The sequence below is a fragment of the Pelophylax lessonae genome, assembly GCF_965119305.1.
Source record: "Pelophylax lessonae genome assembly, chromosome: 1".
Taxonomy (NCBI): domain Eukaryota; kingdom Metazoa; phylum Chordata; class Amphibia; order Anura; family Ranidae; genus Pelophylax; species Pelophylax lessonae.
The window spans coordinates 383,961,802-383,978,434 of record NC_138768.1 but is presented as its reverse complement, the minus strand read 5'-3'; the positions used below and the strand labels follow the sequence as shown (position 1 = coordinate 383,978,434).

The following is a 16,633-nucleotide window of genomic DNA, read 5'->3' as shown; positions in this document are numbered from 1 at the left end:
CCTGTCCTTAGTACCCCCTTTATGTCCCTATCTCCCTCCACATGCATTCTTTAGATACCTCAGCATATGTCTGCCTATCCCACCAAAAACTTTCCGTTATGTGACTGTTCTACATACCCTCATCTAGAGATCTCCCAATATCTTGAATCCCCTGATATTCATTAGTTAGGCACATTCCAAGCTCTCAGTTGGGTGCCATTCCTTTTTGGGGACATGCACATCACTCCCCCATAATCTTTAATCTATCATGTGAGGTAGTTCTCACCTAATGATGATAAGGGAATCATATCCTTGAATTTTTTCACATTCCTCATCCAGCTACTTAATCCATTGGAATCTCAAGACCACCCTTGCTGCCTGGAAGGTGTGGTTAGACCCTGCATATCCACTTCATAACTCTTAAGCACTTATACACTTCCTTTTGCAAGGAGTTTCTCTTCTTTGTGTTGTTGTTGTGACTTTCAGTACCCCTCTGGAGCCTTCCTCAGGTGTTCTTGCCCATGCAGAGCCCTCCCTTTTGCTAAAAAGGGCTATTTCCTTACAAAGGGCCTTTGTAAGAACTGAATCATCTCACTTCCATTATCCCTAACAGCAGTAATTCTGTTTTGGCTTCCTCTGCCTATTTGGGGCCCTTTAGTTTACGTTGCATAGGAAAAAACATTTTTTTCTTTGCCAACATAAGGGCCAGAGGAGATAATCGTTATATTGTAGAATACACTGTAGGGATCGGCCGATATCGGTTTTTCGTTGCCGATACCGAAATTTTGGCCATTGCATATCGGTATGGACCTATATGGGCCAATATTTTGTACATTTAAAGTTTTGAAAAATAAAGACAATTTTTGACAATAATCTGGTACTGAACATGTGGGGTAGGTCTTTTCGCTGTAATGTGCAGTCTTCCCTTCCCTCCCTGCCTGCCAGGAATCCCGTGTGAACCTAGTTTAGTGTCATTAAAATCCTAGAATCCACTTTATTAGTGTTTTATATAATGTCCAGTATGTGTTTTTAAAATAGAATAGTGAGAAATACCTTCATTACATCACTGCCCGTGCTCTTCTCGCTAATCTCCCACTCTGCTGTTTTCTCCTCTCATACCTGTCAGAGGAGGATCTCAGCCCCTCCCCTCTGCACTGTACACAGAAGTGCCAGGTATTAGTTTAGAATAGTGTGAAATACCTTTGTTACATCTCCTGCTCTGCTGTCCTTCTCTCCTCCCCCACTAACAGCTGCGGGTCACGAAAGGGTCAAGCGGCGATGTAATGAAGGTATTTCACACTCTTAGATTAGAAAAACACACACTGGACATTATATAAAACACTAATAAAGTTGATGCTAGGATTTTACATACACTAATATTACATACAGTTATATCGGCAATAGCGGTAACCTCCAGGGCCAATACCGATATATCAGGGAAAGTGCATATCAGCCCTCAATATATCGTCCTTGCTGATAATTGGTCGATCCCTAATACACTGTATGTCAACAGTGCACATTGTTAATTTTCACAGTATTTACATAGTACCTCCAGAGAAACTGCACTGCACCGCACAGGCTAGTACTAACATTAAAAAACTGTTGGGATTTTTGCATGCATGAATTTCTATACAGTACCTTTTTGATATTGACACAACTGCATATTTTCCAAAGTACTTCTTGATACAGAAAGTTATATTCATCCTGAGCTAGCTGTGAAGCTTTACTGAAAAATGTAGTGAGTTTATCACCGAACACCAATTCTGGATGGATAATCAAGTGAGATCGACAAGTTATGTTTACTAAAAACCTTGACCTGTAAACTCCATTAGTCTTGAAACACTTTCTGTTTTTTAAAACTGCAAGTGCTTGCAAAATGAGGCCTATTTCCTTACAATTCAGTGGGCTCTGAAGTACATAATGAAAATACAAATCAGCGTTTCTCTGGAGGTTTTGTTTAAACACTGTGAAAATGAACAAAGATGCCCACTTTTGACATACAGTTTTATTTCATTAAAAACAGTGTATTCTACAGTGTAAGCATTATCTCCAATGGCCCTTATGTTTTCTGTTCTGTCGAATGCCCATGCTTGTATATTAGTCCACATGAGAAAACACTAAGCAACAACTAAAATATATATTCCACCCCAAATCTTTTTCTATTCCTTTGAAATATTTGTTTTTCTTCCAGGATCAGACTTTTCCTGCTTTTCTAGATCCAATATTGTGCAATGGATCTAGAACCATGCTTAGGTTTGGTAACCCCAAAATGGAAGCGTTTGTTAGAATTGATTTATTAAAACTGAAATACAGGCAGATATGAATGACTCAAATTTTTGTAGCTCTGTTTTCATTACTGCATCATAAACGTGTTTTAAATGCAAATAGTATACGTTCCTGTATTATAATTGCTATTGGCTTCCCACTGTATAGCAAAGCTCAGGCTGAGAGACGAAGAAGCAGTATGAGAAACCAGTCAGTTACGCTGCAGTGCCCATATGCACATGCTGATAGGAGAATGGCAGACAGATGAGCCCATTAGCCTATTGTTTCTCCTTTTACTCTTTAGTCGCAGGCTAGAAGGGAGGCAACATCTATAAGTGTTACTTAACTGAAATGGAGAATTATCATGTCTCCTGCCTTGCAAATCTCAGAAATACAAATGGGATGGCAAGCATCTATATTAAAGATTTAATAAATAACTTACACCAGACAGCTTTCTTGGATAATAACTTGGCCACGGCCTTTATTTATTGGTTTATAAATTAATTAACTCATTAATCCATCAGTCAATAATTTTTCACTTTTACCATTAGCATAACTTTGCAATACATAACACCACTACCCAGCTTTGACGCTCGGGTTATCACTTAACCATATAAAGACACCTCCATATTTTTGTCCCCCTTTCGAAAAAGGTGACCCTACCACATAAATTTATAAGGCCGTGACTTAATAATATTTGGGCGGGCGGGCGGGAAGCTCCGCTCCGGCTGATCTTCTGAGGCGACTGACTCCACGCCCTCGCTCCCACTCCTATATATAGCCTGCCTCGGTTCCAGAAACTTCGGTCACCTGACCTACCGCAGGCAGCTATTTTTAGCCAATCAGAATCCTCCAACCTCCGTATCTCCCGCCTAAACGCTCCCTACAGGGGGGAGCTAGAAACTGCCTATCTGCAGCCCTCCCATGAGGAAAAAGTAGGAAAATGGGGTCCCTTGAAACCCCTTTCCCTTTTTCCCTTCATGGGATGGCAAGCATCTATATTAAAGATTTAATAAATAACTTACACCAGACAGCTTTCTTGGATAATAACTTGGCCACGGCCTTTATTTATTGGTTTATAAATTAATTAACTCATTAATCCATCAGTCAATAATTTTTCACTTTTACCATTAGCATAACTTTGCAATACATAACACCACTACCCAGCTTTGACGCTCGGGTTATCACTTAACCATATAAAGACACCTCCACTAAGTCAGGAGGTACTAACCTCCTGACTACCCCACCAGCCCGCGGCCAATTCTATAGCTGTCTGTAAGCCTAAATTCATTATATCCAAACCTATATCCGAAAGATGTATCCCATCTTTCCAATACAGGCCCGGAATACCCCCTTCCAAGTCCATATGCCTAAAAGATATGCCATAACCTATACTCATGAATTTCTCTATTCTATGATTGATTTTTCTCCTCATCTTCTCAAACACCTTTCCTACGTTATCTTGCAACCAAATAAGTCGAGGGATGATCTCAGAAAATACTACAACCGTACCAGGAGAAAAGGCCTTCCATTTTTTGATAACAAAACATATTTTAAAGAATAGTCTCACTGTTTTTTTTCTCCCGATGTCATTACCTCCTAGGTGGATTAACAGTATGTCCGGTAATGGCCAACCATAACTCAGTCTACCTAGCTCGGTCATCAGATTGTCCCAGATCATCCCTCCCTTACCACACCAATATAATTCAAATAAACTTGGGTCCAGATCCAGATTGGTTCCATAAATTCTTTCTGCAGCTCTTTTGTGGGCCCAGCGGACATAAGAGTGCCCAACGATCCAAACTATTAACTTCTTACCTAGAATTAGAATGCACATAGTTAGATCTGACATATCTCTGATAGACCTTTGACTTCCACCTGCCAATTTTCTTTATGTTATCCTCTCCCATTCCTAAGTTTGCTGCAGCCGTGGCTGCCCCAATTCTGAATGAGTGGCAAGATAAACCTTTATTGCACAGCCCTAAGACAGCTAAAATTTTTCCAAAGATCCTTCGAAACTGAAACCCAGTCAGAGGAGACGAGTCTCTATGAATAAAGAGCCGTGACCCCTTTCCCGGCCTCACCTCCAAGTATGTCTTCAATGTTGTTATCGGGCATATGGATTCCACTGTACACTTTCCTAGTAATATCCATGTCCCCTTACCTGACTGGTCTGTCTTAGACTTGCGCAAAAATAATTTTAATTTATCCTTTTCAAAAACTACATCCTCAAATAACAAACCACCTTCATCTCTTTTCGATCTAGGAACCAATTCCGATATTCGAAAGGCTGCAAAAAAACAAACTGAAAATGCCGCTCTCAACAATTTAACTTCATATTCTGAAAAACATACTCTATCAGCATATTTACAAATATCTATTAGGTTATTCACAGAGATTGGGCCTTGATAATTTATCCTAGTTTGTTTCTTTTTGTATCCTTTTAAAGCTTGTTGTACCGAAAAGAAGGATAATATAGACTCAAAACCCTTCAGTTTCATAAAATACGATACTCCATATAAGGTTTTGTTAACATGTGACCAAGACCATTTCTTTTGAAGTAAAGATTCGAGGAAACACAATACCAATCTCTCTGAAATTGCCATCCGTCCATTATTGGTCTCATGTAAGAATGTTAACCACAGTGACCAGGAGCTGCAATAGCTTTTCCATGTTGAGTACGCCAGGGAGTTTCGAATATTCTCTTGAACTAAACTAAGTCCCATAGATGCCCGGGACATTTCATACCCACTTTGTTGGCCTCCGGCACCAGTTCGAAGAATTTGCTCATCTGTAAACGTGAGAGAGCGTCAGCAATAACATTTAGTTTACCTGGAATATAGCGAGCTTTTAACCAAATGTTATACAACAGGCACCTGGAAACTAAATATCGAATCATTGAAATAACTGGTTGTGATCTAGAATTTAAACAATTTATTGCGAATAATACTCCCTTATTATCCGTACTCAATAGGATTCTCCTGTTCTGAAACCTCGGTCCCCAAATCTCTACAGCCACTATGACTGGGAATATTTCCAACAAAACAATGTTTTGTAACAAACCTTTTACTTTCCATTTTTCCGGCCATCTCTCTGCACACCACTCATTTCTCCAAATGGCCGAGAACCCGATAGAACCTGCTGCATCCGTAAACAAACAGAATTGTGAGTCTGTAATGAATTCTTCTTGGATCACTGTTCTACCATTGAATGTTTGCAAAAATTGTGTCCATATCAGCATATCCTCACGAATATCCTGAGTCATCCTAATATGCGAAAATGGACTTTTCAAACCTGCCATTTTAAGATACATACGCCTTGAGTATATTCTCCCAACTGGCAGGATTCTAGTAGCAAAGGCCAGATTACCCAAAAGCTTTTGCAGTTCTTTCAGCAAAACCTTTTTCTTCCTAATCAGTATTAAGATGAGATTGTAAATTTTATCCAACTTGTTCTTAGGTAATCTAAATTCCATGCTATTTGCATCTATCAAAATTCCCAAAAATTCTAATTTTTGAGAAGGAGGTACCGTTTTTTCTTCAGCTAGTGGGATGTTGAACTGGGCACAAATATCTCTGAACGAGTTTAATAGCTGTAAACAGCCACTAGAATTTTTTGGGCCCAGAAATAAAAAATCGTCCAGATAATGCATTGTATATCTGGAACCTGATTTTTCTTTCAAAACCCATTCCAGAAAGGTGGCGAATGTTTCAAAATATGCACACGATAATGAGCACCCCATAGGTAGAAACATGTCAAAATAAAATTTATCTTTAAACATGAAACCTAGCGAGTTGAAACAACTCGGGTGAATGGGTAACAACCTAAATGCTGACAAAATATCAGCTTTGCTCATCAGTGCTCCCTTGCCCAGTTCCCTCAACAAAACTATCGCCTGTTCAAATGAAGCATATTCCACCGAACAATCGTTCGGGTCTATCTGGTCATTAAGGGAACTGCCCAAGGGAAAAGATAAGTGATGGATTAGCCTAAATTTATTCGGCTCTTTCTTCGGCAGGATACCCAAAGGAGAAATTCTAAAATTATTAAATGGTGGATTACAGAATGGGCCTGCAACCCTTCCCGCTGCAATTTCTTTATTTATTTTATCTTCTACTATATGCGGTAATTCCTCAATTGACTTTAAATTTCTCACCTTTATACAACCTTTTCCTTCAAAGATAGGTAGTCTAAAACCCTCTGCAAAACCCTCATAAAGTATGTTGGCCCTCTGTTGATCTGGGTATTTGCACAGCCATGTTTGCATTTCTTGCAGGTTCACCAGGAGCTTGCCCCTTAAGAAATGGCTCTTTTCCTGATTGAGTATTGGCTGCCATCTTTTTAAAACATTTAGACACGCTATGCGCTCCAGCGCAAAAAGCACACTCGTGTCTAAAACGACAATTATGTAGCCACTTACAAGTAGAATCATTAAATGCAAAGCATATACCTTTCTTATAACTTGTGACTTGATTTGCTCCCATACTCACTGGTCTGGCAATTTGTGGTCTCTGTGGGATTAAAAGGTTAAGCCATAGACCCACATCTTTACAACCCCACTGAAGCTCTTTATGCACAGACAACTTTTGTCGGAAAGATTCATTGTATGAAAACCAACCAAAGCCTCCAAAATTCTTGTATGCCTCCAGAATGATTTCTACATGATGGAAAAGGCCCACTGCTTTACTAGGCTGTTTTTCACACAATACACCTGCAAATATGCAGAAAGCCTGCAGCCAGTTACTAAAAGTTTTAGCAACCGGTCTTCGCCTATCCTCATCATTTTTCTCCGGCTTTAGAAATTCCTTGCTAGATGGAAGTAGGGATAAGATATCCAAGAATTCCCCATTCCAAATCCTTTCTTTAATTCCTGCACCCAGGTGAAAGCCCAGAGGAGAAGGTGAACAGGGCATACTTTCCTTCAACACAATTTCAGGTACTTTCTCTCTGAAACCTGTTGATTTCTCTGGCACCAATTTCCCCTCCTCAGGGTTTTGCCACACTGAAGATACATTCCCAGGTTGTACTTTACTGTGTAGACTATTTAAAGAATTGACTATAAGATTTAAGGACTGGTTCAAGTTTTCAAATATAGCCACATTTAACTCACCCGGCCCGGCAGTACCCGGTTCTTCCAAAACCTGCATTTCTTCTGCCGGCCAATACAAAGGACTGTCTTCTCTCTCGCTCCTCCGGCAGCTGCCACTGAGACCAGCAGTGGACCTCCCTCCGACAGCTCCGGCCTCTATTGCTTCCTGTTGCCAAGACGCTGCACCCGCCTCTTCCTCTCTCGCTGCTTCTTGACCTCCCCGCCTTCTTCCAGCCTTCCGTTCTTCCACCGGTGGGCTGTATTGTCTTCTTGGTGTCCTTCTTCTCTTCAGCCGCTCCTCAGTAGTTGCGGCACTCTCTTGTTGTTCCAGTCCCGGTCCTGTAGCGTTCCGGTCTGTCATGTTTTCTCCTGCAGTCGCCTCCTTTTTGCCCCGCCGTCCTCCGCTCGGCCTGCCTCTCTTTCTGCCTCTTCCTCCGTCACCGCTGGCTTCTTCTTCCGCTGTCCTCTTCTTTTCTTCAGGCCGTCCTTCTTCCGTCTCCTCTTCTGCTGTCAGCTCCAAGCAGCGCCGCAGCCACTTCTCTCCTCCCTCAGCTTCAGCCTTCTCCAGCAGCTGACGAAGTAACGTCTTCATCCTGAAGCTCCGCTCCGGCTGATCTTCTGAGGCGACTGACTCCACGCCCTCGCTCCCACTCCTATATATAGCCTGCCTCGGTTCCAGAAACTTCGGTCACCTGACCTACCGCAGGCAGCTATTTTTAGCCAATCAGAATCCTCCAACCTCCGTATCTCCCGCCTAAACGCTCCCTACAGGGGGGAGCTAGAAACTGCCTATCTGCAGCCCTCCCATGAGGAAAAAGTAGGAAAATGGGGTCCCTTGAAACCCCTTTCCCTTTTTCCCTTCATTCTTTAACAGGTAAACCAGCTCTTATATATGCATTTCATCTGTGTACTTAGCAGTTTGCCTGGATTTCAGGTAGTTGTTTATAATAAATCAGCAAATCTGCAAGGGAAATCAGTAGAAATACAGTTAGAAGACTTACTCTACATACAGACGTATTCAGAAATGGAATAATTTAATTTATGGGCAAGTCTGCTTTTTTACAAATGTTACAATTTGTACCTTTGCCATGACTTCTGGTGTTAATTTTCTCTTATGTATTCTGATCAACTGCAATGAAAACATTTAAGACAACAAAAGAGAGCCCTGACATGACAGAAAAATGATATATTTGAACAGAATATAAAATATATGGTGGACAAATGCAGTATCCAAAAACAGCAGAGATTTTCTTTTGACATGTTTAACCTACTTTAACATACTGTGCTCTGGTCCTTTCTTTCTTTTTTTTTTTTTTTGCTTCATATGCCAGCTGTTTTTAAAAAGCATTTTCTTCTTTTGTAGGACCAGTATCAGTTCTGTTATCGAGCAGGGCTTGAGTATTTGGGCAGCTTTGATCACTATGCAACGTAGAAGTTTTGGCCCATGCTGGATTTCACCTGCAGACCCTTCAAGATCCGGAAAGCCTCCTCTGAGCCATAAAGTGTGCTTGGGAAGTGTTTGATAACTCCTAGGTAAAGACCAATTACAATAATTGGAACCAGACAAAAAATAAATTAAACATAGAAAAATACAAACTATTTTTTGGGTGGACCAAGAATACACAGTTCAATAACCTAAGCAAATTTAAAAATTGAGACTGGTGAAACAGCTGAAGGATTCATTTCACCAACATGTCTCAAGGAATCCAATGCTATGGAAGGAAAGAAGTGAAATGAGAAACATTATTCTCTCCGGGATCGCATGAGTGTTCAAAGATTGAAGCTTAGGAATACAACAGCAGGATGTTAAATACAGTACGTCAGCTTCACCTTCCTAAGACAAGTGCAGTCTTTGCAGCGATATCAACCCTTCTCTATCAACAATCATGACAAAGCATTAGTAAAACAAATGGGTGGGAAGTGTCTAAAGAAAATCAAAGTCATTTATTTAGTTTTTTAGTATTGTAAAGATACTGCTGACCTGTGCTTCATTATTAACTGTGTAAACTTTCTTTTCTTTTTTCTTTTTTTTTTAACAAAAAATTTATAAGAAGTAAATAAAAACATTGCATAACTGTTAATTTTCGATCAAGAATTGTATTATTTTTTTTATGCGGTAGAACTGTTATATGTAATAATTCTCATTAGAGACACAATAACATATAAAATGATGCACATTCTTGTGCACCCTCACATTAAATCATCTTTTCATCCCTTTTTTTATTTTAATCACAGCCTTTATTTCCAGTTACTTTATGACATTTTTAACATATCTATTTTTGCAACAAAACAAGTTATTTTTTTTTTTTCATTTTGCTTGGAATCAACAGGGAGTCGCAAAGTATAAAGCTGCTGTAAACCTAATTATATATAAAATTATATATACAGTATATGTATATAAATACACACATACACACACACACATATATATATATATATATATATATATATATATATATATATATATATATACATACACACACACACACACACACATACATATATATCTGTTCTTCCATGTTTTAGTTTTGTTAATCAGTCTGGAGATTTTTACAACCCATAAGACCATCTCATGATCTCATGTCAACCTGAAGGTTGCATTTCAATGTTTATTCTTTTTTGGCATTTATTTGGAAAGAAATGAGGAATGCACATCAGTGATATGCTAGGTTCGCCGCCCAAATAGATAGACACATTTCTATGTGCTCACCAATGTGTGTATTTTATGAAGCCGCTTTATATTTTTATCCCTTTAGTGCAATAATAAACCATCTTGTATATTATACAGTGTATGTGCATGCAAGAAAGGTCAGTGTTTATGGGAGAGAAATATATTGTATTATAAGATGTACGAAAGAGCTTTCATGCAAATTGTATCCAATCATTTATTGTGCGTGCTATATAATTAAAGATATAATTTGTAAACTATGTAAAAAAAAAAACAGAAAAACAAAAAAAATCACACAAGGGCAAAGCCAAAAATCACTGCTCTGCTTCGAAATAATGTCAATTTTTGCATCATTGCAGTTTTGAAATGTTTTTTTTTTCCTTTTTGCATTTAGAGTGCCTTATATTTAATGCTTTTAAGCTACATTATTTTTGGACTTCTCAGTCTGCTTTCCATAATCTCATATTTGTTTTATTTGAGAAATATGTATTTCTAAATGACTTCTTTTATGTCACATTAACCCTTATTTTTTCTTAGCGAGAGCAGTATGGAAGAGATGAGTAATTAATATTAGCACTTCTACACTAGTAAGAGCTCTTTTCTCTATCATCTTTCAGCTAACAAACATAAAACTTTACTTGCTACCTGCCAACAGTGGAACCATCTTATTTGCAGTTAATACAGTGTTTAATGTAGCTTATCATTTCAGTAGGATCTAGCAACTGGAAAATGATCTGATAATCAGTGTGCCTTTGTGATGTCACTAGGTGCTAATGAATTGATTGGCTGCACTGCCCAGCATATTGGTGGGCCGCGGCATCAGTGGGTCCTAGTAAAGTGTGTTCTTATGATTAATAACTCATCCAACAATATGGTTGCTTCCAGTGGGTGAAGGCTAAAAGAGCACTTTTTGGAGTGCATTCTGGAATGAGGCTTGCCATTTAAATAGCACAAGTAGGCACTTTATTACAGTAACTTCTTTTTTACATAAAATATGTTGTGCCATTGTGTTAAATCACTGCTCAGTTTAGCCAGCTGTCTTACATGAAATAAACAATGTAAAACAAAGTATTATCAAGCAGGTTTGAGAATGTTTGCATTTCTGGATCCATCACAGGTGCAGTCATTTTTTTTAATTTTTTTATCCACACATGCTCACTTCATGCTTGGCAGTCATTTTGAAAAATAGCCTCTGTGAAGGGTTGTCATAGCACTTTTGTAATTGTTAATAATAATGGAAGGCTACCTCGGATTCAAAGACATATATCAAAGCAACATAAAAAAAAGAATGTGCTTTTCTTGGGGTATCTTTATTATTATTTTTCTTGTCTGAACAGTATTCATGGAATTGTTCTAAATGTGTTTGTTAAGCAATTGCAATCAAGAATAGAAGTTATATCATCTCTTTAAATATTTATTATTGCATAGATCATATTTTTATAGTCACTGCAACAGAACTAAATGTTTTAAAACATTGTTACAAAAAACATTTGTTTTTGCTTAAACCCATTCTATCATTTACTTAATGTAGATTTAGTTAAAATCATTGATGTGCATTCCACTTTCTGTGTATTGTCTGTATTATCATGATACTTAATTAAAAAAGCATCTTTATCTGCAAAATACATCAAAGGCAGAAATGCATTTATTAAGCATTATTGGTACGGTGCTATAATTTACCTATATTAGTATAGTTATGTATAATTTTGTAATTAGTTACATTGAAAGAAAACATAAACACAATTTGTATAGAACTACATTATAGCTCTCAATTTTTTTTCTTTTTTTTTTTTCTTTAACACTTGGTTAGTATTGAAGAAGATGAGGACTTTGAGGTGGGCCCTTTGGGGAGAATTGCACTTTCTAAAACTTTGTACTATGCACTGCCCTATTGATTCTACACCCAGTAATGTTATTACTTGAATCCATCTTTAAACAGCAACAAAAACAACCAATTGTGCTATAGAGTCCACATCTGTGTAAATAACACAATACGTTAAAAAAAATGGTTTTGTGTTGAGAAAAGTGCAGATGCTTTTTTTCTCCCTTTATTTCCATTTCGATGGCAAGCCTTGCTAACAAAAAAAAACATCTTCCCGATACTCCAAAAAAAATTATATAAAAGTTTGACAATTCCACCTTTTACATATGTTTTGTGGCTTTGCCATTCAAGCTTGGAGTGTCTATACAAGAATAATACAAATTGTGTTCTTTGCTCTTGTTTTGGATGCATAGACTGAAAAAAAAAAAGTTATAAAAAATAAACTTGTAAAATGGCTTGTTAAAAATACAATTACCTCTACTTAGTAGTACGCGTAAATGTTTTACAAGATGAAAGGCGTGCTTTTTATTTTCTTACTTCGTTACATCGGTGGCGAAAGAAGTGTGTCTGAAAATCAGTTCTTTGCTGACACAAGTTCCATTTGTTACAAATGAATTCTAATAAAAATGTCAGTGTTATGCAGTCCTGGTTATTTTTTCTTAATCTGATTCTGCCACTTTGGTTACAGATGTAATTACATGGGTGGACCAGTATAATTTTAGATTTGTACATCCTTTGTCAGTTTCTCCTATTTCTCTTTATTAATATAATGTAAGTCTGTGAGTACTTAATGGGAAAAACATTTTTGTAAATATTTTTTTTTGTAAAAATGTGGATTCACATTCTTGCTAAGAACATATTTATTGTATTTTGCAATAATCCCTTTTATCATCTTTCATTTTTATGTCATAATTAGGAAAGAGCAAATCTGCCAGCGAGTTCAATTTGCAAGGGGGCTAGTTGAATCCTGCATGAAATCTGAAAAATCTAAAATTAAAGTTGAACATTAAAGAAGTTTATGGGGGCTAACCATGGTACTACACTCTGACTATTTTCAGTTTATACGCACAGGTACTATTATTGTTACCAAAAATCTATGAGAGTTAATTTATCTCAGACAATATTTGGGTTAATAATGAGAGTTCTATGACTGTGTGAAAACTTTAACACAACAAATATTTATTTGTATAAGGTTTGCACAGCCTACGTAATTTACAACATTAATAACTATTGTACATACTACAAAATGTAACTTTTTCCTAGTTTAACTAAACAAATACAATGCATAGAGTATATACTCATATACACATACTATGACCGACACACAAATAAAATATACAATGTAAACTTACTCCTTAATCCATAATTACCTCTAGTGATGGCTCTAGCTCTCCCATGCCAAACAGGAAGTCACCCTGTCTCACCGAACCTAATATAGACCCATATCCCATAGCCTTGTATAGGGCCATTCTCCTTGGTTCAGCTATCTTGCTTGTCACTTCCTGTGGGCCTATCTCTTCCCAGATTGGACCATTTCCCCCTCCCATAGTTACGCCTCTTTCTAACCACCCCTCTATGTTGGTGGGGGCCATTATTCATAACTGCGGAGTGGCTCTGAAATTGCTACTTAAGATATGCAATCTTTATTCTAGAGACATGTGGTCTACCCCTCCCCAGATGGCTTATCCTCATTGCATATCTTAATGAGAGTCTTTTGATATGGAGGGATACCACTCAGGGCGGGGATGTCAGTCTATTCATCCTCGTCTATTGGCATCAGGATGTCTAACACCCAGAGATGAGATTGCCGGGTGCCACCATAAGGTTCATTCACTGGCTCCCTCCCGGCTATACGAAAAATCAAATTCACACAGACTAGATAACAAGGTATTCACTTTATGTGTTTACACGTCAATAGCCAGCTGGCCTTTCAAAGGAATGTGTTACCCTGGATTCCTAAAACCAGTCCGTCTGGCTCACGCACATCTATCTACACTAAAATTCCCAAGTATGAGTTTGCAATCAAAAATGGGTACCTTTACTACTTTCATTAATATATATATATTTACAATTACTGATGGAGTTTTATACATAAACCCCTCATCCTCACAACACGGTAAGAGATTACGCCTAAACCCCATATGGCAACAATTATAGAGAACATGCACAAATGCAAAAAAAAAAAAAAAAAACTTACTGTAAAGCCGAGAAAGGGCTCTCATTTTAATGTAGTTTCAAGTGTGATATGGGAAAAACACCAATCCTTTAAATTACATCCTTGGGACATGCTTTTAAACTGTATGGACTTTGGCGATTTGCATGAACAGCGACAGTAACACTGTGTTCTGGCATCCCATACTTCTGATGTTTAAGCCCTTTCCTCCACCTGCACACATATATGCAGCCTCACTGAAGCTGGCCTTTTTCCGTATATGCGTACATGTGTTAGTGTTGGGAGTGCACTGCAAAGCTCATTTCCAGCACAGAGACCAGGCTCTCACCAAAAGCCCCGTGTCTCGTGCTTATCATTGGGAACCCAGTTCTCAATCACCTGATCGCTGTGATAGCCTCTGATTAGCTATCATAGTGATCAGTCACTGTGCAGCCCACCCATTTTTTTTTCTTCTGAATAGAAAGAAAGATACATTGTAAGAGTGTTAAAAAATAACTATATCAAGGTTTGATCAAGGTCAGATTTAGTGTTAGGGTCAGGCTAAGGATCAAAGGTCAGGGTAAGTATATTTTGGGTAGGATTTAAAAAAAAAGATTTTTAAATTAGTATCAGTATGTTTTTGGTAGGATAAAAAAAGCAAAATATAAACTATTGCTTCTGGGCCCTACTATGGGTACAAACAACAAATAACATACACATATGTGGTATCGCTCCAATCATCAGGAGCAGGAAAATGTATTTTGGGTTGCTCTTTGGTGGTAAGTTATGGTAGTAGCACGAAATATATGGATACATTTAAAAAAAAAAACATTTTTTTACTATTTTGGGCCAGTTTTTCTTTGATAATAAAAAAAAAAGTAGGGAGATATCTGTTGCCATTTACTGCCAAAAGAGAGCCCAATTTAGCCTGAAAAAAAAAAGTATAATCCATCTGGATACACAAAGTAGATGGGATGATATGTACAGTTTTATTAACACATGTCAAAGTTGCAAAGTTGTGTTCAGGCATTAAGATTTGTTCTATCCCTCATTAACAAAGAGATTAATTGATTTTTTTACTTTTACTTCTAGGTATAATTTATGGGCTTATTTTTTTATTTATGTTTTTGCAGTAACACACTGCATTGTTGCAAGTGTAATAAAATTCTGCCACCTTTCAATCCCCATAGCCCAAACTATTCCCAAAAAAATCAAAATATACACTTTTCCTGGTGTCAGGACTGTACACGGACACTTGAATAAGCAGCAAAAAGAAAAACAAGACAGGTTTTATCTTGCAATAAAAATTAGGATGTATTATCTGAGAGATCAAATATTGTTCAGTGGCTGGACAGTATGAAAGAATTTTTGGTGGCTGTAATACAAGAGGCTCTTTATCCTAAAATAAACATTACAATGATTTGTTAGGTTTTTATCTTGAAATAAGCATTACAGTTATTTTAAAATAGCCACATATATTGGACAGGGTAGCTCCAGATGTCAATGGGTATCACCTTTTTCTGAAGTGGCAAAAAGAAAACTACACTATAAGCACCCTCATGTCTGGCAGGCTGAGCCCCACATTTTCCAAGCTCTTTACACTACAACCCCTCTAATATAATCTAGTTGAAATTTCTTGGCCTTGATTGCCCCAAAGCAGGAGATTCACAGCCGATCGTTCTCCTTTTTTTTTTTTTGTTTTATTCATGTTTTTTTTTTTTTTTTTTCATTTTTTTGTATTGACATTTGTATATATTATATAAATATATATATATATATATTTATATATATATATATATATGATTTTTTTCTGTATTGTTCTGGTATTGATGCTGTTGTTGGGCTGCATACAGCAAAGGCCTGATAAGTCTGCAATTCCTCTCTCTATATACAATGCTCAGCATAAATGAGTACACCCCTTTTGAAAAGTAAGATTTTATTCAATATCTGAATGAACACAAGAAAAATTTCCAAAATTTTGACAAAATTTGGATTTTTCCTACAGCATACCGATAAAATTAATTTCTTGGGGTACATCAAGGGACATAGAGCAGCCATATTCATTACTATATGGGTTATATGCCACCTATAGGTGAATAGACATTGGCAACCAATCAGACAGGAAGTCCCTCAGTTTTGTAGCAAGCAATAAACATCCAAGACAAGAGGGGAGGGACCTCTGTGTCCCGTGATGTACTCCAAGAAATTGATTTTACAGGTAAGTTGTAGCAAAAATCCTTATTTCTTTATCGTACATCACGGGACACAGAGCAGCCATATTCATTACTATATGGGACGTCCCAATGCAATACACTTGAGGGGGAGGGGGGACACCATAAAATACCGCAAACAGACCACAGAAGATCTACATAGCTGCCTGCAGAACACTGCAGCCAAATGCAGACTCCTTCTGGGTGCTAACATCCACTTGATAGAATCTAGCGAACGTATGCACTGACGACCAAGTCTCAGCTTTGCAAATCTGAGCCAAAGAAGCTTGATGGCGAATTGCCCAAGAGGCCCCTACTCTTTTGGTAGAGTGCTCCTTTACCGGAAAAGGTGGAACCTTCCCTTTTAAACCATACGGTTGGATAATAACCTGGCAAATCCATTGAGAAATAGTAGATTTAGATGCCACCTGCCCTTTCCTGGGCCCTT

The 16,633-nt window shown here is 37.8% G+C and overlaps 1 protein-coding gene across 15 annotated transcripts in view; it reads left to right on the top strand.

Moving 5' to 3' along the window:
* PTPRD (protein tyrosine phosphatase receptor type D) overlaps window positions 1-9,414 on the top strand; it is a 1,741,884-nt gene extending 1,732,470 nt beyond the window's left edge. For all 15 annotated transcript variants that reach the window (XM_082266411.1, XM_082266413.1, XM_082266423.1 and 12 more), the window contains one exon: window positions 8,697-9,414. In XM_082266411.1, coding sequence (XP_082122537.1) covers window positions 8,697-8,765 — 69 coding nt within the window. In that variant the 3' untranslated portion in view covers window positions 8,766-9,414. The remainder of the gene's footprint in view (window positions 1-8,696) is intronic.
* Window positions 9,415-16,633: the final 7,219 nt, after the last annotated feature.